Source organism: Paralichthys olivaceus, chromosome 10, assembly GCF_024713975.1.
Source record: "Paralichthys olivaceus isolate ysfri-2021 chromosome 10, ASM2471397v2, whole genome shotgun sequence".
NCBI lineage: Eukaryota > Metazoa > Chordata > Actinopteri > Pleuronectiformes > Paralichthyidae > Paralichthys > Paralichthys olivaceus.
In genome coordinates this window covers 9718995-9744325 of record NC_091102.1, presented here as the reverse complement: position 1 = coordinate 9744325, position 25331 = coordinate 9718995, and the positions used below count along the sequence as shown (strand labels likewise).

At 37.9% G+C, this 25331-nt stretch overlaps 1 protein-coding gene across 3 annotated transcripts in view; it reads right to left on the bottom strand.

The window, feature by feature from the left end:
• Positions 1-25331, bottom strand: part of LOC109631434 (glypican-6) — a 79221-nt gene that overhangs the window by 34241 nt on the left and 19649 nt on the right. For 2 of the 3 annotated variants that reach the window (XM_020090200.2, XM_020090201.2), the window contains exons 2-4: positions 24719-24877; positions 14800-15191; positions 9557-9722 (exon numbers count right to left, since the gene is read on the bottom strand). In XM_020090200.2, coding sequence (XP_019945759.2) covers positions 9557-9722; positions 14800-15191; positions 24719-24877 — 717 coding nt within the window. Of the gene's footprint in view, positions 1-9556; positions 9723-14799; positions 15192-19892; positions 20381-24718; positions 24878-25331 lie in introns of those variants that run through there. The other variant, XM_069533215.1, reaches the window with a different exon arrangement.

Here is a 25331-nt window from a genome sequence, read left to right as displayed (position 1 = left end):
CACACGAGATAATCATTCCTCTCTATCCGCCAAGTTTCCCTCTTTCTGCAGATTCCGAATTGCACAGGTGGGAAGAGAATCTGTAATCACAACCGCTCAACTAACTGTGAGCGATTAGACGGAGCACCACGAGACAAACAACAAGGGAACAACGTTCACCTGCTGCTGTCGTGTCAAGGAGCATAGTGTTCTATATTTGTTTGACTTCTTCTCATAGATGACGTAAATGGGTGGTATAGACTGGTGCCAGTGATAACTTCACTGTGAAGAGAGCCGGGACCATTAATGCAGTTTAAATTTACCGTAAACCAATGAAAAATACATGTATATTATTTTATTTCTTAGAATTATTAGATATTATGTTATTCAAGATCATTTAGCTCAGGCACTTTCTCAAACTTTGTCCATGCATGAGCAGAAACGTTTTGCATGGTTTTCACATATACCCTGAACATCGGCCCGCCTCTCGCCCAATGTCAGGAGGGATTGTAGCTCCCCCCACGACCTTCAAAGGATAAGCAGTATAGATAATGGATGGATGGATATTTGATGGATGGATGGAAGAATGGATGGATGGATGGAACATCTATCTAGAAAAGTGATATACTTCTAAAAATATAAATGAAGGGATCAGATTTTTCAAGTCATCTTAATAATTCATCAGACTTAAATTACTTCATTACATAAAAAGCTCCCAAAGGTCCAGTTTTAGTATATGACTGACAATAAAAAACTTAAATGTGACTGCCAGGATAAAGATCTTAAATTGATCTGAATAATTCAGACAGCTGAAGTCTGATGTTGGCTTTAACTGATCTTTAAGAAGTAATTCATCCTTTTGAGAAATACGCGTATTCACAGATGGTTATCGTAGCATAAAGACTGGCAACTGAAAGAAGAGCCCTGTCCGACAAAAATAAAATCTGCCTGTCATGAACGGTTAGGTTCACTAACTCCCACATCATATATTACTTTAATCCATATAAAAACCAAAGTGTAAAAATGGCAGTACGTGTTTTGCAGGTGGCTATAAGCTGGAGGGCGGGTTGCCAGGAAACTGCCAGGAACTCTGGAAAGTAACTGCCCCCAGAAGACTGTGGATTTGACCCAATCTATGACAGTGTATACGGTATCATTTCATGGTCGGTACATCAGGAACGTGTGATAACTACTTTATCATAAAAATCATAGGCAGACTACTGTATTAAAAGACGTCAATGTACCTATGCAATACTCTTAAACAAGTGAGCCTCATTTTAAGAGCGTGTGGCTTCTGTATAATTGAGTGGTTTAAGGTTTAGTGTTAAGTGTACTGTTACTCCCTCAGGTTTAAGGAAGCAGAATCCATGTCTACTTCGAAAGTCATTGTACCGAAGACAAGAACAATAATTTTAACAGCTTTAGTCTCAGTATATTAAAGTCTGTTTTTTTAAAACTAAATTTAAAGTTTTTTTGCCTATTCCAATAAGTTATCAGGCCATTTGTATTTGCTCTGTTATCAGATGTTATGTTTTAAACAAGCACCTCTTTGTATTTTACAGGATATTTTGAGTGCTGGCAGATGGGATTTTTTTTTTTACTGTGGAGCTTTGTATTTACTTAACCTTTTGCCCATGGGTGGTGAAACAAGCTGCAAAGATTAGACAGTGCAAACAACTATTAAAAATCCATTTAACTCGAGGTTTGGGTGAAATGGCTTTTAGGCACCGCTGTTCTAAATCATTGATGTTCAAAAACAGCTATCCTTTGGACGGATGAAGATTTAGAAATCCACAATGTATTTTGCATCCATATTTGATGCTAATTTCAATTTAGATTGGATAGAAGGTGAAGACGGTGATCTGAGTCATCTGAGATATTCAGCAAAATTCCTTTACATGTGGGTGTTTCAAGTATACGAGCCTGACATGCAAACTAATTATAATCGCCTGTGGCTTCTTATGAGAGTTCAAGCTCTAAAGTTTTGTATCCACTGTAACTCTGATAGCACAACATGATGATTTATTACACAAATATCAGATGCAAGGCATTTTTCAGTTTTTATTCCCTTAGAGGTGATTATACAGAAGCTTGAAGACTCATCAATAGATCTGTCGACAATCATATAAATCAGTGACAATGTGTTGGGTTAAATAGTGCACTGGAAGTATATGCTAATTAAAAGCTGATAGCTGATTCATGATATTAAGGAAAGATAACTCTCATCAATTGCTTCTCAGTCTTTGCCTTTTATATTATCAATAAAATGTATTATTTCCTGTGCTGGAATGTAATTTAGGACATTTACTTAGATACTGTCATTAAGTAACAAAATCTTTTCTATTTAATGACAGAGATGAAAGTTCCTGAAAGTTTTCTTTTTATGTTTCTTCATAGTTTTACTATATTGAACAATATTTGAAAGGAAAACAACTTTTTCCTCTGCTGAGGTTCCAAGCGCAATACCAGCATTAGTAATGCCTCTGATAGTGTTGAAAATGGCTTTGGCAAGTTCACAAAACTATATGTACCAATCAGCTACCAAGTATATTAGTCTCTCCCACATCAAACTGTGATTTCTTTTCCCAGTAATCATTTGTTCTTCGCCGCTCCAAAACAGCAGTTGCACAGTACTGCCACTGGCACGGGCTGTTTTCAGAGCAAGAGCTGGAGTGATTTCCAGTAGTGTAGCGTTAGCCAGTGCTAGCTAAAATGTTAACAATTTGGTAATATTTCACAGTGGGAAGTCTAAGGTTCATGGCACATGTGTTGTCAATGATAACAATATTAACCTAAATAAAAGATCTGAACAACCATCACATGAGTACAAGGAGTTCACCATGGCAACAGGAGGAAAGGAAAAACTGCAGCAGCAATCTTTGGAAACCACATCTAATCCACAAAGAGCCTGAACACAAGAAAGATAACTGACAAACTTGTTGAGAACAAACAGGTTGTTCTTTTTTTCAAACATACTGGGGCCGGAGCTCGGTATCAGTCAATATGCAAGGTTTGGATCAGAATCGGTATGGAGAAGGAAAACATGATAATGGAATAGTTGAGTGTTAAGTAAAGGATCCGAATACTTCATTAATTCATGATTATTTCATGTTGCAGCTTAATCGTGGGTCTCACCATTCACAGTCTCCATTCAGTTACATCACATAAGTACCAAATAGATTAAATGCACTTACTCTCTTCCTACTCTCTCCCTCTCTCTCTCTCTTCCTTTGTCAGATCAGTTGCAGAGTGGATTAAATATATTTTAATCATCAATAAAACTCAATTAAATTCCTATTCTATGACTTACAAAAATGCCTGTTGGCAAAAATCATAAATTGTCACAACAACATTCGACGTGTCACTAGATCAAGTCACTAGATTTCCTTTTCCAAATTCTTTGGTCTATGTGTGGTCCGACTGTCCACTCCCTGTGTGTTAGGGAAGGTTATTTTCCAGTCGATATTTTATTCATGAGGATTTTTTCACACAGGGAAGAATATGTTTGCTGGCTTCAATTTTCATAAACAGTGAGGTTGCGGCTGGCTCCGGTTACCAAGTGAAACAAATCACCTAATTAAAAAGAAATGAGCAGCTAGAATCGATGCAGATCATTTGCAATGTGGTGACACGTCTCTCCGGAGAGAGCGGTAACAGCCTGTAAACACCAATCCGACAAGAGTGCAAATAACGCTGCGGCACATTCAGACCAGTTTACTTAAAAAATGACTTTAAGCCAACAGCAAGTCTGAATTTTGTGATGAAAAAAAACCCATTGATGTCAAGTATTTTTCAGAACAAAATAAATAAATACATATGGGCTGCAGAGGGTAATATTCATCACCTCCACATGAGGTGACTGATATTCAAATGACCTGAGAGGAAGAAGACATTGATTTGTGCAGACAGCTTGATAAATAACATCAAAAATTGTTAAAAACAGACTGCGTCAGAACTTTAGTCGACGAAAAGAACACACGACCAGGAAATGGTTTCTTTTCAACAACAAAACGACACAAAGACCAGCGAACGCCGTCAAAGTGATCATCTCGAAACAGACATGCAATGATTTATGCAGAGATGCTCCGTTTATCTCTCCAAGGGTTTGTTTATGTTTAGTGCTGATTTCTCAGGTGCAGCGAACAGACTGACAGCTGTTCATCAGCAGCTCCGCACTAAAGATAATTCACATATTTAAAATCTAACCACACTCTTCATCTCATCAAATTGCACATTTTAATATGAAGCGTTTCTAAGGGTATGGAGTGCATCAAAAGTATATTAAAAATTCACTTCTAAATCAAATTATGGTATTTGCAATCATTTTATTGCAATAATTAATCAAATACACAGCTTTAAACGGTTTTTATTAGCATCTGTTTTCATAATTAATGCACCGAGCCAGTCTAGTGATTAGGAGCAGAATTGGGAGAGAGGTCAGCAAGGATTTGTTCTCCAGTGGGAACGAATGGATTAGAGAGTGGCCACTCAGCAGAGCACATTTAATCTACTCTATAGCTCCATTTGGCCTATGGTTACGTTATAGTTTTCACATTTTAGCTGCTGCAGGAACAAAAAGATGCACTGTTTATCACATGAATACAAATGCAGAGGGATGATGTGATTTAGGGTGGCAATTTTTCCATCATTTATGATACACTGGTCTTGACAACAAATAATTAATTTCTGAGAAAACTGGAACATTAAAGCTGACTGTTGAACCATAACTGCTTTTCTTCTACAGGCAAAAAACAGAAAGAAAGACATTTCACTTTCACATATCTGTGGAATATAAATGCCATGCAGCTGTTCTTAATACAGTTTCTCTGGCAGTGCCACAAGAGTCCCATTTCATTTCACACTCATATGGATACATGGAGGTGAGAACTTAGTTATTGTGAAGTGGTGCAAGTCATTTTTGTTCAGGTTCAGTCGCAGGTTGGAATCTTTTCCTACAAGTGGAAGTCATGCAATGAGAAGTTATGGAGGAAAAAAACATTGTTATCAGAGACACAGCCTCCAGATTTAAAGGATTTCTTAGTCTTTGGCTGGATAAATCTTTACCTCCCCAATATCTGTTCCTCTCCGGTCAGTGGAGCGGGTATTTGATGTTGGTGTGAATTGATGCCACCGAATTTAAGAGGAATATCTTGGCTATGAGTCTGTTTAAGCTCTGCAGGACCCTCAATTTTCCTCAAGCCAAATACTCACTCTCTTTAAGTAACTATGGCACATACCTACACTAAGGCCCAATAGTCCCCTTAAATTCAAACATCAAATTGCACAGACCTGAAGAAATTAGTCCACAAAATTGTCCTACGTTACTTCATTAAGATCCATGAATTCTTCCCTGGGAAATCAGTAATGATTGCCCTACGTTAAAGAAAACAATTATTCCTACCCCTGCTGCAGATCTGATCCTAAATTTAATTGGTTCTTCCCTGACATATATCACATCCTTCCACCAAGTTCTGTGGTAATCTGTCCAACCTTTTTTGCGTAATCTTGTTTACAAACAAACAAATCAATGAACAAATGGACAGGGGTGAAAAAATTACCTCCTTGGTGGAGGCTAATAATGTAATATGACCCGTTTAACTTGACCGCTACACATAAACAAGGTCAAGATGAATAAAAGCCATGTCTGAGATATAACAATCAATTTGTAAATCAGGATTCATATTAACATACTCCTCGTGTATATGGCATTACACATGACAGTGATCTGACCGTCTGTGCGGAACGTGAAGGAGTGTTCCTGACAATTTAACTCTCATGGCTGAGTCGATACCTCTTTTGTGGTTAGACCTTAAGCTAGTTGGAAAATCTTTTATCCCATAATGAGCATGAAATGTCAGCGCCAAAAGATATAGAGCTGGCATTTAATCTGCACCGAGGAACAATAATCCAATTGACAAGAGCTCTGATAAAGACAGAATGAATGTACTGTAGCTCCGGGATGGATGACAGACATGAAAAGTTGTCAAACTGAAGAGGAGCTGTGTCCACATTTTATTTTTTTTATTTTGCTTGTTAGTGGGGTGAATTTGGACATATAGTTGGGCCAGGTTAAAAAGAAAATTCAATTGATTTTTTCAAATTAAAGTTGTCAATTGTGTTTGTATAACTTGTTAACATTGATTTGAACAACCTTAATTCCTTTGTGAACAATTTCCTTTATTCAGTCAGAATTGTACAATGAATTGAAATATATTGCAGTAGAGACACAGTTTTCTCATGCAGTCCAAAGAAATGTATTCAAGGTGAAATGACGACTGATGATTGCCACACGATGACTGGCTTTGAAAGGTGATGGATAGAGATTCTAATATTTATACAGATAAACATGAAAACAGCAACTGCTTTGCCTGTTGAAGCTTGTGATGGTATCATGTTTACTTTGTTGAATGTTGAATGTAAGCTCTGACAGGTGTTTCTCAGCAACCAATGTTGTACATTAGTGGGTTTTTAAGAGGCAACAGTCGACAAGCAGCATATCATTTTTGGCACAGTCTTATTCTTGATATTTTACGAGTTTTGTAATTTAATTAAATTAAAATTTTAGAAATATTTTATATTTTAAGTAAAACCATTGAGATCGTATCTTGAGTTTTATCCTTTTCTGACTTTCTACAAATAACCAAAAAATCAGGAAAAACTAAAACCTGGAAAGATCTTTTGTGGTAGCTTGTCATTTGTTTGCCTGGATGTAACAACAAATCCTCACAAATAAAAATCATAATTTCACAAAACATTGTGGGATAAAGTGTTGCTTTTAAAGACAGACATGCATCAAGCTGTTCTTTCACATCCTTCAGTTTGGTTTAAAATGGTTAATAACGTTGGGAGCACAAAAATACTGGTGGCTGCTTTGGGGATTTTTTTTTCAACAAACTACCTCTGCATCTTTCAAATAACATAATTCCAGCCCTGACAATCTGCACCAGCCAACTCTTTACTGTGTGTTTCCTGATAAGGTCCTGCTTCTATTTCCACTTGTGGGTGTTGCTCTGAGAGCATATATACCATGATCCACTGGAAGACCGAGCTTAGAGTATAAAAAAGAAAAAGTCAGAGAGAACATGGTGGGATTTACATACACTGTGGTCATTCAGGTATTGACGGGTCAGTTAAGTTGATTAATGTGGCATCCCCGACACAACCCAAGCCGGCATCTGTCAGTCTTGACGTTTCTGCTGCCGCACTGCAGCTGCTCTGCCCTGCTCTTGCTGATCACACTGAACCGTGGAAAATACGTAAAACAGATCTGCTTCACACTGCACAGCCTGGATAGGCCTGCAAATGCTGTTTTCTTTGCTGCCTGACACGCAGTGAAAAATCACAGAAACTAACTGTTAGATAAAATGCATTGTATATACAATACTGTATAATATAATCATAGTAATCTGTTAAAGCTAGCCGTTTTCTATTGTTTTGCAAACCTACCACTGACCTTATAAATGACTACAGAAACATGTGAAACGTGTGATATAAAGTGGTAAACATAAAAAAATATATAAAAGAAAGAAGTATAAAGGAATTTCTTATACTGAGATGCAATGTTCCATCAATCAATACAGGGACTTTCTCTTACTGAATGTTTTCTTTCATTTAATTGCTCATTTTTTAGACATCCCTGTCGAGGCCGTTGCTGATGATAGTCTTTCTGTCGTCTTCAAAGTCTAAACGTCTACATTAATTAAATACTTTTATCCTTTTATTGATTTAACGACTCAAATGACTCCTTACAACAACAAAAACCCAACAGTACTACAAACCCACCTGAGGCTCTTTGCAGCCTTCACCTGCTTTGAGCTAAAATGTTTTTATTTTACTTTAATTCTACTTTAACACATCAAAACTTATTAAAGCTGCTAAATCTCTCCTCTCCTCCCCATTTTTCTCTGCTCACTCCAACCGGTCGAGGCAGATGGCCACCCACACTGAGTCTGGTTCTACTGGAGGTTTCTTCGAGTTAATGAGGGAGTGCTGCTCATTGTGGGAACTGTTTCTCTATCATTTTTAAGGTCTTGACCTTTTATGCAAAGATCCTTGAGATAATGTATATTATGATTTGGCGTTATAAAAATAAAATTGAATTGAATGAAATCATATTTTTCTTATTAACAGCCCATACACAAATCCAAAGTATTCTTTTTTCCAGAGATGTACAAGCAACAGCCACAGCTCCCTCCTCTATTTCCCAGCAGCCTATAGTCACGTTCTCACTGTCACTGCTATCGTTCAATCCTGGAGGATGAGCTTATCCAGCTGACAGCAGAAAACATCTGTGCGACACAGTTTTATTAAATATTGAACAAATATATAAATATTCCATTCATGTTTGTAGTCTTGTCTCTGAGCCGAACAAGTTCCCAATGAGCATATCTTCACAGAACTAGACACTCCCTGTGGTTCTCTTTTGCCCTATTACATGTCCCCGTTTGGCCCAGCAGGAGAGCAGAATCACATGAATAGAATTGTTTCATGCAGAAAAATGTTGATACAAGAACAAAATATAAAGGGGCTTCGCCGAGAGCCCATGTGTCAATAAAACTGTTGTCAAAATACGATAACGACACAGCTTTAGATGTAAACTAAACAGAATGTCAAACTTTATAACATGTTATATTGAGACTTATAGTCCTGGCAACGTATAAGGTTTATAAATGGACTTAAAACACTTTTATACGTTTTATTCATATCAATGAAGTTCGTTTGGGAGAAATTTACAAAAGCATATATAACATCTATATGATTCCTAAGATGTGATTATCAAACTCCTATGACAAAAATATGTAATTAAGGCTTGAAATATAGTTTAACAATATAATTGATCCCAAATAACTATAAATAAAAAGAAAAAAAATATAGAACCAAATATATAGAACCTAAATTAAAACATAAACATTAATCTTTTCTGCATTGTTTATTCTTCAAAATAAAAGTTTTTTACTGACCAACTGATAAATCGGTGGGGCTCTAAGAATGACAATCATTTGTAATGTTCATACGGAATTGTGAAACGAGAATTATTCGAAAAATTCAGGGAGTGAAACTGAAAGCACATAATTCAAAAACATTATGAAGTAAATAGTACTTCAATGCTTTCTAATCTTTGGTATTAAAATCAAAATATTGAATTCCATTTCATATTATTACAGTCTTTCTGAAAGATTAAAATTGAATCCAGTTACTCCATGTGGTGTTTAAGACTTGCAGATCCGCCAATCTCACAAAATCAACAACCCAGTCTGAAGTTTCAAGCTCGTGCTTTCAACTGCCTTCACTTCATTGTTGTAGTGTGTCGATCCAAAACATGCAGCTTATTCAACTCCTGCTTTTATTGTTGCAGTTTTAAAGTAATTCATGTTATTTTCTGGACTCGATCTGCAATTAAAATGTAACACTGTAGAGCACCAAATGCTCGGACGGACTAGGTGAAAGAACTTAATCTATAAAAATGCCTCATTATTGTGAGTGCTAATACGATTAGATATTCTGCATCAAACACATGCATTATAAAGCTACAAAACATAGATAAACATACAGAATAAGAAACATCTATAAGACTTACCAATGTACTGGTTCCACTCTGGATCCAGGTCCGCCTGATTGGCCAGGCAGCCCTTCATGACATTCAGGCAGTAGTTCTTACAGGGTTTAACTGCTGGCATGCCCTGACAAAAAGGGCAGTAAAGCATCTTTGTCAGCGCTCGCATACAAGCTGGAGTGCTGCTGACCTGCAAGGACACAGAGTGAGACAGTGGTCATTAGCATCTGGGACGCTCCAATCAAACATATCATCATTTTAACCAGATTTTGCAATTTTTCGTTACACAGAGTTTGAATGTTTCCCATTTTTAATTTGTCTGGATGCACTATGAATTTCTTGGCAATGTTTCTATGAATTGTTCAGGGAAGTCAAATACAGTGTGTATATATATATATACATTGCAACGTTTATGTGGAGATATTCCAACTCCACCATTGGAAACTGACATCAGCAAGTTTTTTAAATGACTTGTGGGAGGTTTCAGGTACAGGTGAAATATCTAAAACCTACAGAACTGAAGATGGCTCTTGGAAAAAGGGTGAAATGTCTTCAAGAAACACAAGCCAGTCCAATTGCTTATGTACACTTGTACAGCATCTGAGGAGGCGCTAAAGCGTGTCATAAATGGTGTTACTTTTTAAAAAGCACTGGTATTGGATCTGTACTCGAAATTGGCCATTATACGTAAAGTGCAGTTGCGGAATCGGTCTCTGGAAGGGAAAAACGGAATTGGAACATCTCTAAATTTATCAGAAATCTGCTGTTTGTTTGATTATTTTTGAAATAAATGTTTTGTTCAAGATTTTTTTACACATTCAGAAAGAAAAGAAAGAGTTAAAAAAACACTTAGCATGCAGTCACTGTCAATCATAGCCTTTGAGATCATTGTTAGGGAATTTGCCCTGAATTAAAATTTAATATTTATTTGCTCTGTCTTATGGCAGAATTAGTTGTCAAACATTTTGCTCTTCAGATAATCATCTGTCAATATTTCATTTTTCATTCTGCCTAATTTCACAAACAAAAACTATGTGACGTTATTGTGTGACAGCTGGAGATGGAAGAGTCAGTCAGGAGGGACTAAATCGTGTGTAACAACACAGGGGAAGCCATATTTGTGTAGTGGAATGACTTGTCACCTGACTCAGGTTCTCTTCTTGCTACGAGTGTGCGAAGATCGAGTGTTGAAGAGTGTTGTAGATGTGGTAAAAATCCTGTTCGATAAATGTTTGATCGTAGCCTTATTCAGGAGGCATCGTGAGATTGAACAAATACCCACAGACTAAATTTGAGGACTACGACGGCCATTGGCTAGATTAGCTGTGCAAGGTGCAAAATCCTATCAGAGCTGTTAGAGCCAGTATAGTGATATTTCAGAGAGCAAACACAAACTTGACTGTATGACCCACTAAAACAGACTTTATTACATGATTTCCAAAGAGCAGCACTCAACAGTCCCACTGTAAACACTTTAATACTTGCACTCTTGAAGACCTGTCAAGAGGTTTGGAATCAAAGCTCCTTGGTCACAGCTAATGGACTGCGCAATCTTTTACTTTTTTTCTGTGTTCCATGAAGTGCCAACAAGTATTTTATTAAACATCTTTCAGGCTACAAATCTGCCTTTAAAAGCGCCACCCTGACAATTATTAATGTCTCATTTCCTTAAGAAAATCAAATCAAAATCTAATGTAATGACACTGTGGTATTGAGGAAATAAATGCACCAACATTTTTTTTTTACATCTAACTAAAGAGAATTTTTGCAATTTGTGAATGTCAATAACAAAAAAGTGTATTGCATCAAGGATGGAGAGGCTTTTTCTTCTTATCCTCTTTGACAAAACTGGTTTTCCAGGTTTCAGTCAGTCAGTCTTGGGAGGAGCCTTTGCATGGGTCACTTAGGGTCACACCTTAATGACCAGACGTAGTTTACAAACTTTGGTAAAAGTCCGGAAAATTGGATCTGGACATTTTCACACCGGCTCATTTTCCAGACATTTTACCAGGGAGCTCGCAGGAAAAGCTCCAGAGAAAGTCCAGAGGAACTGACTCAGACATTTGGGTTCTCACACACGGCCCCTCTAGAAAATGTGAAACAATAAATGTTTTACATTGATGCTGTTTTCCCACCAAAGGTTTTTAGTGAGTTTAAATTCATGGACTGGGATGCTAATCAAGGACATTCCAGAAACAATTCCTGGAATGTACCACCTTACATGTCCAGTGATTACAAAGCTTCTATTTCAGAGAGCACCATAATCTTCTTCAAAATGTCCTTCTATTTCGAAGAATCCATGATCCCAGTGACACGGTCAAAGTTAACCACTTCCTGCAGCGGCAAAACATGCCCATAACAGGAAGGACCTCGTGTTTCCATGCTTGACTGTTGGGATGTTCTTCAAGTCTAGTTTTGCCGTATGCCATAAACTGCTGATCCAAAAAGTTTCATTCAACTCCGAAAACGATAAAAGTAAAATTTTTCCTTGCATATTCCAGCTGATTTTTTATATGAGACAAAGTTAGTTCTTGTTGAAGTGATGTCTTTATCGCCTTCTTTGGCTGCAATTGGAGGTTTTTCTCTGCTGCTGCTTTCAAATGTGTGATTCTTCCTGGAGAAGTTTTGCTCTTTTTTACGAGCTAAAGATGGTTTTCCTGCTGTAACATACATTTTAAACTTGTGTATCATGCTGCCAACCATGGGTCTTGGAAATCTTCCTGCAACATTTGACTTTTTGGAATAACTGAATAATTTCTTGTAGTAGCTGTTTATATTTATGCAGCTTGGCCCACCTGGGTTTGTATCTCAAAGGCTTTAATGTGTTTTACAATCATTTCCAATATGGGACATAGGTTTACTAATTATGATTGGTCTGTTTTCCAATTTATGTATTGTCCCACTTTTTAAATAACAATTTTATTATGTCAGTCAACTCATACAAATGTAATTTACAAAAATACAGTGACCTGTAAAACCCCACGTACTCAGCAAGGTTGAATACCATTGATTGCAGCTAATAATCACACAGAGGTGTGAGGCTGCTTTTTTTCATTAATACCTAAGGAGCAGAATAAAAGGCGTGTTGCTGCAACAGAGTCAGAATCAGCTCTTAGTTACTGAGGACACGTTATTTAATAGGCATAGGTTATTGAACAGGTCTTCTGCAAACAGGACTTTCCAGTGTGCTATCACTATTATTCACCATTAAGTAGCTGATGATATATGTAGATTATAATAAAAACTAGAATGAGAATATAAGGGGAATGTTGGGCCTTGGTGAAGGTCTACCAATATATATAAACTCACTAGTATCTACATTTTTGTTTGGATCTGCATCTTCATTAAGATCCATGACTTATTTTCTAAAAACTTCCGTGATCAGCCCCCTGATCCAGATCTGAACCAAACGTTTATGGATTCTGACCCATCCTTCCATCAAGTTTCGGTTTAGTAGTTTGAGCGTAATACTGCTAACTATTAAACAAAGGTAATTATAGCAAAATCATACATCTTTATCCGTCTCTACATATTTCTAGTCATTGAAGAAAATACTAACTTTACTGTAAAGCTATTTTTTCAACTCTAAACTATGGAAAGCAAAAGAAAATTGTCTGAGTAAGATTATATAAATATTATTATTACTTATTTATAAAACACAAACTGTATACAACAACAAAGTTAAAAATTAAATAAGAATGCAATGACAATTCCAAATGATACTTTAAACAATAAAGCATAAGCCATTATACGATTTAAATTATTTATTATTATTTTAATTTTTTCATTGGATTTCATCTTTGCCGTTGGATACCTAGCTATCTTCCTACAGTGAGTGTATTCAGATAATAAATGTTTTCTATGTATTTATCAATTAGAGATTTTAAACAAATCTACAATTCAGAAACTAGACAAATAATGAAAAGATTTTAATCACTTTGGATAAACAGAGGCAGATGCACTGATGATCCAGAATAACTTTGAGCTTTGTTTTTGAGACACAAACTCCTGAAACAAAATCTGCTCACTGACACTCTGCCCGGGTTTTGTGTTTTGTCTCTTAAGCTGCAAATAGAAATAAAGTAATACATCGTCTGCTTGTATTCAATATACACTCATATATCCAGCAATAAGCATGGATGGCACATCTTAGCGACACTGGGCAACAGACCCCCTCTAGCAGGGTGTCTTATTCCATTATGCTTACACCCAATCCCTCATGATGCGTTTATACCCTGGGGATCAAAGGGTTGCAGTCCCAGACACATGACCTGGATCTCAGGTCCCACTGAAATGTCAAGAGGTGATGCGGGGACATGCGAAATGCTGGGTGTAACTCAGTAAACGCATACTAAGAACACATCCTCTGTGGCTGCGTCTACATGAGCCTCCCCACTTCTAGTGGCAAGGGGGGGGCAGGTGTGACACAGACGGTGAGGGGAACGCGTTCAAAGTTCAACAAGTGCACCGTGGTGGGACCGGCAGAAAATGAATGTTGGATTCCTTTAAGAGGATCAGTGTCTTCTCTCCTGAGGGTCTTTCCCTCCCTCTCTGATTGAGGGTTGGTTTCATTGGTGTCTGTGTCTATACTTTACAGCAGAACCTATAAATATTTAACATAGTGTTGATTATCCAATCCAACTCCTATTAATACAGTGGTGAAAAGAAAGCAGGGTGGCAGGGGATTTGCAGTGTAGTGCTTAACAGTTCTTCTTACCCAGAATGAGGCTCGCAGTCCTGTTGTTGTCTAGGGTGAATAAATCCAAGCCGTAGCCTTTTTGCTTTCCCTTTAATCTTTCTTTGTACATGATCAAAACCCCACACACTCCCAGGATAGCAGGATATACCGCAGAAGCTACATTAAGATTACATTGCATCAAACAGAATACTAAGCCTACAGCGTGATTAATGGCTGCTGCGTAGTGGGCGAAACAAATATTAGGCAAGACAGCAATAAACAGTGATGGGCAAGGATTGTCTTTGTTTCTCTGTTTTCAGTGTCTGGGGGCATTTCTCCTGAGCGCTGTTTTCTAGACAGCACCTGAACAAGCCGCCGTGAGCCCCACACTTCCTGAGGACATGCACCAGGAGAGCCCACATTAGTCAGAGAAGTATCTGGCAGGAGCTGTGTTCATGCGTAAAAACCAGGGGAATTGTGTAACTTGAGCCTGTTCAAATTTATTTTAAGTCTTAATTTCAGCCGAGGTCAAATACTGATTATTTAGCAGTTGATTAGGCGTTTTACCTGAAAGAGTGAGAACATTTACCTTTGACACTCTCTGTGCCACCTCTCGGCCGACAGAGAGCCCCTGGACGAATGTGCGAGCAGCGATGAATGCCCGCGTAACCTGAGCCTTGAGCTTCCTGGGCACGTCTCCAAAGGGCTTGAGCTGGTCGGTGTACTTACTGATACACTCCAGATAGTCCTCGGTGATGACATACTGGGAGTTGAGCAGCGTGAACATACGCTCCAGTAGCCGTGACCAAAAGTCATTAAGCATTTCCTCCAGGTTAACGTTCCCCCCGGTGTAATAGCGTTTCAGCTCAGCAAACAGGTTCTCAAAGACCTCTGAGTTCTGCATGTATGGTTTGCCATAAGTCCTCACAAACATCTCGTTCAGGGACCTCTCTGTGTTCTCCAGGAGCTCCAGGAAGAATTCTGAGTTTGGAAGAAATGAAAAAAGGGTTAAGTTATTTTCTGATTTTCTCTCATATGTGGATGTATATAAATGATTCTGTACATGGCACAGAGATATGCTTTAGTACCTATGCAAACCCTCCCTACATTTGTGATTGCTAGAGCAGGGTCCATTCTAAAATGCCTGTTTGAAATGGGTTGCATCTTTCTTTCTGAAACTTTAAAATTGGCATGTAAAGACCAACTACTGCCTTGTCATTGCCGATAAACGGCAAATTACAATGTCATTATGTCAATGAGTCCCAGGTGCCACTGCTACAGAGCGATGGTCGCCTGTTAGTTAAATTTATTAACATTGAACCTGAACCTGAATCCTAACCCTCACTTGTCCAAATTGCACCAAATCTGACACTTCACCACTTTGGGCCCTTAACAATACACATTCCAAGTGTAAAGCTGATAAGATGAGCAGTTCTCAAGACAGAGAATTATGAATTTATTGGCTAGATATTGGAATTACAGCAATAAAATACTGCCTAAAGATGAAGCTTGCTCTATTTCAATTCCAACAGCAAAGTTACAGACACCCCAAAAATTCTAAAACATCATATCAGTGAGGGTGTTGTGATGTTGATTTAATTTTGAAGAGACCTCACAGCTTTGTTGATTTTTTATCGACAGTAAACTACTTTTGATATTGCAATAGGAGCCTCCCTCATATATTTCTACAAAGCAATAAGTTCTGTGTTTGCAGTGCATAAAGCCGAATTTTCCATATTGCACCTTTGAACCCTCAATATATTAATGTACCCTGATAGACAGCACATAGGTGGATGAATCCTATATACAGATTCTGACTGGAGTATTGTTCCATATTCTGGAAGCATAAGGCTGTCATATGATGTGCAATAAATTATCCTCCTATAGGATACAGTCTGTCCCCTTTCAGGCACCTTGTTGTTTTTCACATGATATCATGTGATTCACCAGAAACGAAGATGAGATGATTACATTTCTGTAATGAAAGTGCTGCTTTGCAAGGACCAAGATTAATATTTAAATAGGCTTTGAAACTCTGAGCATTTAACGGCAAAATGAAAGAGTTCAAGTCTAGTATGAGAGACTCCAATCCTATAAAGGATAGTGGTGATTACAAAAAAGCTTTTATATTCCTAAATTTCTGCGCTTTATAGGGCAATATCCTCAACCCAAAGCATTAAAGCAGCATTAATTGATTTTTGGCCACTTGATGGTGGTGGAAGGAGCTGTAAACACAATATTCTGGTATTAATATCTCATACATATCATTTACCCGCCCAGCAGACGGATTAGCCTTTAATTGGGGCATATTTTTGGACACAATATACATTTAAGTGCAATATATAATCTATATTATTATTAGGATTTTCATTCATCCTGGATCTCTAGATAGCTCTTTGTAGATTGTTAACTATAAGCAACATACTGCTTGTTATATATCAATCATACATTGCCCACTTTCTTTGGCCAGAGTAATTTCAGCCACAGGCCCATTCGTAAAAAGTTGCCCATGGTACAATCATTTGTTAATAAAAACATTGATTGGTGAAGCTTTAAAGCCTCTAGTTTCTCACTGGTATATGGATGTGGTAAGAGCGGTAAATGTACGTCAGTTATTAATACCGTGAACCCTGTTCCATTTTTTGTCATCATCAGAGATGACTATACAGATGTTTGAGACTGGTAAGTGCATTTTACAGTAACTTCAACCATTGTCTTCCACAACAAACTAGTCCTTCAACCTCAATGACGATAAAGGTATAATTTATTCATACCCTCAGATTTAGGATACCAAACCTTTGGCGTCATGGAAACACTAACGACTAATGGTTTCTAATGGTAAACAAATGGCGGCCTCATGTGTAAATGTCCATCCATTCATCCATCCATCCACTACATTACCCAACTTCAACATTTGCCATCATAATTTGTACAGCTGTTACAGGTCGATTCCTGAATTAGCGTCTGTAGCACATCTGCACAGCAGTTCATGGTAGCTAGGTCACATCTGATAATTCGAACAGATCCATGTGCCTCCTCTGAGCCGTGCAGATTACAGTCACTTATCAGAATGGCCCTGACAAAGCTGTAATGGTTCTCAAGTGGTCATTAGTGCGCAGTGATTCAGGTGAAATGACAGATCACACAATGCTGCGACTCTCCATGATACCACATCCAATCACATCTGATTAGTTGTTGCACACCAACAACATGATTAACAAATTCATTGGATATGTTACATTCACACGTGTTTCTTCTCAAAGGATATGACATCCACCGTTTGCAGGACTTGTGTTGTATATGGATATTTGGAGTATTCTCTCGATTACGTTGTGATTGACAGACAGAATATGCAAATCTCTCCAAACATGATTTGTGCTTCAGTGACTGGTTTTTGGTAATGAAAACTGTCAGTGGCGCTGAGCGATGTGTACACTGATTAATGGCAGTTTCAAAACTAATTTCATTTAAATTAAAAAAAAACTTTATTTTAGATATTTCAGTCAAAAGTGTCAGCTGAGATAAATATCTTATGTGATTAAGATAAATCTAATGGTTAATGCAGAAAGTATATTTGATAAAAATCTAAGCTTTGTTTTGGAGTGATTATTAATAATAACATTATGTATGAACTCGGTATGAGTCAGTGACAACACTATTAAGTTAAAATAGACATCTAAATCTAATTACTGGGAATTCATGAGAGGGATCCTATTCTATAATTGCAAATTTAGGGAAATCTACGAGAATAGAAATGAACAGGAAAGTTCATTAAATCATTAAAACATTGTAGTAATTAAGATTAAGCTGAAATGCTGGACAGAGTTGATTCTGATGGACCGAACTTGACTAAACATTTTGCTGATTTATTTCAGTTTGGCTCCAGTTCCTCACTGTGCACTCAGAGCTGTAAAGAAGGTTTCACACAGCCTTTCTCTGTGATGAAGGGGAAGTCTGTGTATCTGCTGATGGATGCTCAGCTTCATGGCAGAGATGTATCTTCAAACAGACCACTCCTGTTTCAAATCTTAAAGCGAGATGATGAAAATGGGCATCCTGTGTTTTTTTCACTCAGGATTTGGAGATAATAGATACTTTGGAGTGAAACATGATTTGGTCTGAGGAACTAAACCAGTGGAGGCATCTGTGGATGGACCATAGCTGTGAAGACACTAAAGGGAAACTGGCCAGCAGAAATAATAACTCAAGAGCCCTTGGGGACCCGTCGGAAGCTGTCCAACAAAGATTTTGAAATGATATTTGGGTTCGGGTCGGATTTGATCATGTTTGGCTGTGTTATCTACTTGATAATTTTTTGCTGCACGTGCTTGTAATCAGGGAAAACTTGACTTGGGTCAGGTTCGGACACAACAGTATGCCCGTCTACTTCAGGTCTGACTCGGCTGATTACCTCAGGTCAAAAAATTGTGATCTGTGCAAGTAGAACTCTACATATATTTGTGCACAAACATAGTAATCAAAAGCATACAATGAATCAAGGTCTGTGTCAACTTATCCCAGACGAATTACAGGTAAATAAAATGCATGTAAGGATGCAAGCTTCTGTAGATTTAAACTGCGCCTTAGAGAAAAGTGCAAATTAGGAATCGATACACTGAGTCAGAAGATTATTTGTTCATCTTTATTTGCCAAAACTAGGGCCTCAGTGATTTATCAATTTTGTGTTAAATGGAGGATGCTACAAATTTGTTAGGTTGTGGGGGAATGGTGATTTGATAAAACATCTTGGGGGCAAGGTCTTAAAAGCTTTACGAGGTAAATCTTTTGGACCTTCGAGGTCCAGGATGGAGTTTGTTTGACCGGCGGTTATGGAATCTGGATCTTTTGTAGAAATACAATGGAGCTGCTGACAATTGCAAGGAACTGGTTGAATTGATTTGAATTCTTGTGAATAAAAATCACAATCAATATTGAAATTCAACATTTGATTTCAAGGCCAAACACCAACCAAAAAAGACAAACATACAAGTGACTTCAAGCCACAATTTTTTTCTGGTAACTTGTCAGAAGTCTGCTTTGTAAAACAAATTATTGTAAACACGCCCTCATGCATCTGAGTAAACAGCTTGTTATCTCAACCATAGCCCTCTTTTTCTACAGGACCACAAGTCATCAAAAAGGGAACCAGCTTTGTGATCATTAAAACCTCATTGTATAAAGTATGCAGCTATAGGTTTCCAGCCCCTTAGAGCTGTACCTTGAAGTTGCAATTTGGCTGCCAAAAGGAGCACTCTGAACGTCACATGTCAGTCAGGAGCTGGGTCATTGATTGGTCTGTCAGGAAGAACTGCTGGCACACCATCGCACAGTGACAGTTAAAAGCAAAGCCTTCCAATAAAATCCCAGCTGCTGACATAAAAAAAGTAAATGATATACTGGCATGTCAAAGATATCCAACGAAAAAGTCGAATGGATTGTAAACTTATATATACTAATGTAGTCTCATCAAACTTGAAAGTTACCATATTCAGAAATAGAGAAATGGTTTGGATTGGAATTTGACATTTTGCCCTCTACCACACAGAATCCTGAGAAAGCTCATATACAACAGATAGGCCTTTCCGTCTGAAACCCCACTGAGGATTGATTCAGTCGCAGACATTTCTGTGTAAAAATCTTCCTAAAAACACTGCAGAGGGACGTGTACTGTGGAATTCCTACCTGAATTCTACGAACTCTAACTGGAGGGTCCAATAGGATTTCTTAGGTAAAGAATGGCTTTGCTGAGCAAGCATGCCCTTTTCAGCATCGTCCGGGTCCACATTCATCTAGCCACACACAGCGGTAGAGGCCAGCGCTGTGTATGCTCCTCTATGGTTGGCAGCTTCTTTGGAGTCATTCTGAGTTAACTTCTTTGCCCAAGGGCACATCGACTATATGCGGCTGCTGAGGGGAGAGGGGAATTCACTTTTTATATTCATGTATAAGTACACAAAATCCAACATGCTTGTGTGCTTGTTTTAACTTTGCAAAAGATCAATCGTGGAGGGTGGAGCGCATTAATATTCTGTTTGGCCGCCCAGCCCCATGGTGTTGTTGGTTAGGAGGGCCAACAATTGATTTGCAATTAAGACGAATGATTTACTCTTTAATAAGCAAAGCAGAAAAATAATTCTTGAGTTTCCTGTGGTTTTAGGGTGTGTATTATGGGGATAACAATATTCAGATGTGCATAAATTAGCACATTAAATGATAGATTGCGGCATGTTTGACATTGATTTTTTCAAATGATGCTGTTTCTCTGTACGACTCATACAGTTGTGCACCTTTGTATGATTGTGGATATCCTGTATTGCTGCTCAAATGGTCTTGGCATAGTCGAGACTGTGCCCTCTCACTGTGACACATAGGCTGCGGTGTCAGCTATGCGTGGGCTGGCCAGCTTCTGTCAGATACAGTAAGACTCATCACAAACTCTGCATAAAGAGAAGGAAATATACACATACACTGACTCTGTGTGGGTGGGACTACACAGCCAGGTGCTAAACAGATAGTAAAGAGCTTCTCTCTGAACCAACAACACTGTATTGTTTGAATCTTAAGTGTTCTGGCTCACTCTCAAGGCCCGAAAATTTTTTTTACATTTGAAATCAGTTTTATTTTCTAGCAGCATTAAATCTCCGCTAATATCTCCTGCTCACAACTATTCACCACCACCAATTCAAACACTCAGATTCAATTAATTTTAAGGTGAAAATCAAATCTAGAAATCAATATAGCATGTTTCCGTAGCGGGTGGTCAGTCAGGACCCCTCAGCAGACACAGCGTCTCCAGACAGCAGAGGAGCCGCAGAGCTGAAACCTGCACGAGGCATCTGCTCTGACGTGGAGGAAATTATGGAGAGTGGCAGCAAACCCCAAGAGAAGGAAGGGTGCCTGGAGTCATGCGTCTAAGTGCTGCTGAACAAACCCCATTTCCTCCCTCACTGGAGTCCTCCTCATGACATTCACCATCTTGACAGCAGCTGATCAAAATATCACTTATTTATTTATGCACGCTTCCAGGAATCACATGCTGGCTATAGAAGTGTATGTTCCTGGAAAAAACAACAAAAAAAAAAAAACAGACAGACATCACCCAGTCGTTGTGACATTGAGTTTCTGGGCAGTGTGCAATCATCTGAGAGTTGCATACTGTAACTCAATAGTATTTGTTTCATACAATATGTTTACACAGTTTAAAAGGAATGGGCATAGAAAGACAAGACATTGACTGTTAAGTATTAAATTGCTCTATTAATCACTCAAACATTATTTCATAGTGGCACTGGATATATTTAGATGGCCCAACATGAAAATCTATGCTTCTGGTTTAGGACAAAGATTAGAATTACTTTCGGATCAACTGAATCTTTGGGGGTGTTGCTGTTAAACCCTGAGATCTTGATCTAGGGGAGAGGTCATATTTACGTTGGCATATTAGATTTTTAAGTTATTTATATATCTACTAAAATTACAAGATGTTAACAGATCATACAACAAATGCTTTAAGGTAGTATCCTGGGGCAGCTGTGGCTGAGGTGTAGAGCGGTCGTCCTCCAACCATAAGGTCGGCAGATCTTTATCTCCATTCTTAGAGTGTCTGTGGGCAAGATACTGAACCCTGAATGGCCCCTCATAGAAAAAGAGAAAAAAGTGCTGCCCATAGATGCACTGTATGAATGTGTGTTTATAAATACAGACCATTTTCCATTTACCATATCTTGTAGGGCACATTGAGACCAAGCCATTTTAATGAGCATTATTAATAACATTGGTAAGCTACAAACCCTCAAGACTTTAAAAATAATAAAATAAAACAGACTAGACTCAAAAAATATGTCATGATAAATCCGAAATCAAATCAGGCTGAAGCTATATGACAATATATATATCGTTTCTTGTTATTGATTTATCTTGATGTGCTGCTCAAGCAACTATATTTTCCTTTATTTGGTCAATGATTTGCATTCCTCCAGTGGATACAGGGATGAACTTTGCATGAAGGAAACACAAACAAACAAAGAGGAGGGGTGCCAAGACGAAACAAGGAGCTCCTACTTAGAAGAGTTGTTGCATGGGTGTAGTTCTGACATCAAAAGTCTGACAAGGACCAGACCAAGCAGGCTCACTACAAACACACTAACCTTTTTAATTACCCACGACGCAATCATATCAAACAGTACAGAGAGAGTCTACGGCTGAGAGCCTCAAAAGTACAGTCAAACTCAAAACAAACCACAGACGTTACAAGAGGCTTTCGCCTGCAGCACAACGTATGGTTAAGAATCACAAAGGTGGAAGGAGAGAACAGCTGCCACTGCAACTTAACATCTGCAAAGACTCAGCCCCAATTTAGTCGAGACAAAGTTGGAGTCATGAGTAAACACATATCATTATGTGGATCTAAAATAACGTCTGTCAGGATATGATTAACAGGCTTAATTCCTAAAACCAAATATGCCATGGTTCACTGATACTGTTGAAGCACATCCGTTCAAGAAAAAAAAGAAAATCCAAGAACTGTGTGATCTTTTATTTTACTTAGGCATCTGTTATAATGCTTTAGTTGTGTTGTATAAAGACAATATTGTCACTTTTGTGTCTCTTAGTCTGAGCGGCTCCTGTTGCTCGTGCACCTGTGAAAGCCCTGAATAGAAGCAGCTGTAAAGCACCATCAGCTCAGTCATCTCATCTCATCTGCACCGGTTGTGCGACTATACGACTCAATAACGATGTTGAATTCAGAGACGGTTCAAGATTCATCGCCCATAGACTTCTCCGTTTTTTAAGAGATTGCTGTTTTGCAATTTAAATTCTATGGATGACAAGCGGGAAAATAGATCTATGACAAAGAGCAGAAAAAGTGTCAGCGAAAGTTCAGCTTTAAGATGATTGATTTGCTAATAACGCTCAAAATTCACTCGCGGCCCTGTTGTTTATGTGCATGTGTAACTAGATGACAGGAGAAAGCTTGTTTATCTGCTGCTGTATATGCAACACATGCATGTCTCAGGCAACAGACACCACTATGTATTATTCCTGTATATAAATGAGATCTGTACACAGTACTGTGGAGTGAATTAGTCTCTTCTCTATTGGTTATATGTGCAGATTGCAAAATGTTGAGCTTAAATTAACTTATTTTCTATCAATGCAATTTCAATATCTTATAAGTGCAATGCTGTGTACATTGTAAATGTTCTGATTGCAAATATATTTTTTAATATCTTTATGTTTCTTTGTGTTCATACATTTTACTGCCTCTCTTGTTGCTGTGCAGGTAGTGGGACTTATAAAGGTTTATTTTATCTTATCTTATACAATATCCTTTTATTAGGGTGATTCTGTTTTTTCTGTTGCTGCTCATAAACTGTGGAATAGTCTCAGCTCACTTGTACAAAGCTCTTCAAACTTTTAACTCCCTCTACCCGTTGGCTATTCTGGTTTTTATAACTTTATATTGTGTTGTTTCAAAATTTCTCTTTTCTTTCTCCTGTGAGAAACCTTTTTTTGTGTTGGCGAGAGCATTAATAAATAACATGTTGCTCACTCTGACACTGATGTTTGACCATTAGTTTGGTAAAGGTTGCCAAAGTTTGATGGTTACACGCACCTTTCCCGATTCTTCACAATTACAGTGAGAACTTACACTAAAATAAACATTTATCAACCACAGATTGAAAAATTTAAGCTTTGGTTTTAAATTAAATGGTTTGCCTTATATAAATGCCAAACATAAGGTAGTATTTTGAAGAAGAATTTAGTTTTGTTCTGCCATTCATTTGGAGAAAAATACATTTCATACTCAGTCATCTTAAAAAGGCTTTTCAGTGGTATCTCATTAAAAGGTTTTATGCTGGATCTCTAATAAATTGTATGACAATGCAGGCAAGTGGCCGTGGTTGACAATTTTCACCTCCACCACCCTTCACCGTTGTCCACAGTGATAAGCTGCTGCTCCTCCACACAGTCTAATGTTGAGAGCTGGGGCAGGAGGGATTATTATTTCTCATTAAACTGTATCTACTAGGAGCTGCACTCTATGGGGATGGATACTGAACCGGGAGAGGCGGAGAGGAGGTAGAATGAGCTTGGTTCAGTAATGGGCACACGCGGCCGCTCCCATAGCTGAGGCTCAGCGGATGTGCGGTGGTCAAGACAGTCACCGTGGGGCCGAGACTAGATCACACACTGCACAAAAACCACCAAACAACCTTAATAATGCAGAGTTTGACAGTGTTCTGCTGTTCAGGCTGTCAATCTGCTGTGCCGGAAACCATGTTTGTCTAATCCAACAAGAGGGCTCTTCACTCCAAGGCATGTTAATGAGATTTTCACATCTCATCTCCTCTGGAGGAGGACAGCTACAAACGCACAAACTGAGAATCCTTTCAAATTAACACATACAGTCTCAATCCCTTGATTTACCTTTTTGTGGAAATGTATTCTACTGTGAATGACCACTAAAACATAAATTACATGAAAAAAATAGATTTAAGACTTACCATCAAATCTCTTGTGTCTGGAAACAAAGGTGCTCCTCAATTCATGACTCATTTCATCAACCAGATTTTCAAAGTCCTGTTTACTCTGTTGTCCAAATGTGTCCTCCATTTCCTGGGTGCAACATGTGTTTCCTTGAGGACATACACGAAGATGCTCACCTGCAAAGTACAAAAAAAACGTTTTAAACTGTTCAAATTTACACATTCTTAATACATTTAACATGACTACTTATATGTATGCATGACTATGTATTTGTATATATGTGTATATGTACCTATTTATATACATTTAGAACTTTTCCAAAAGGATTACACCAATTCACTAAATCATTAGTTAAAGTTGAATTAATCTATATCAAATGTATGATGTTCAAAAATTCACAAAAAATTTGGTCGCATTAAAATCAAAAACCTCTCACTACAGCAGGTTAGATGCTTAAAACTACTCACTGATTCAATGAAAACATAATAATATAGGTTGATTCATTATTATTTGTTTTCCCATGATCCATGTTAAAATAAATAAATAAAGACAAGAGTATACCAGTTTTTATAAAAATGCCATCCTGCAAAGGTGAGTATGAAACTAAGATTTAAGTTGTCAGAAGACAAA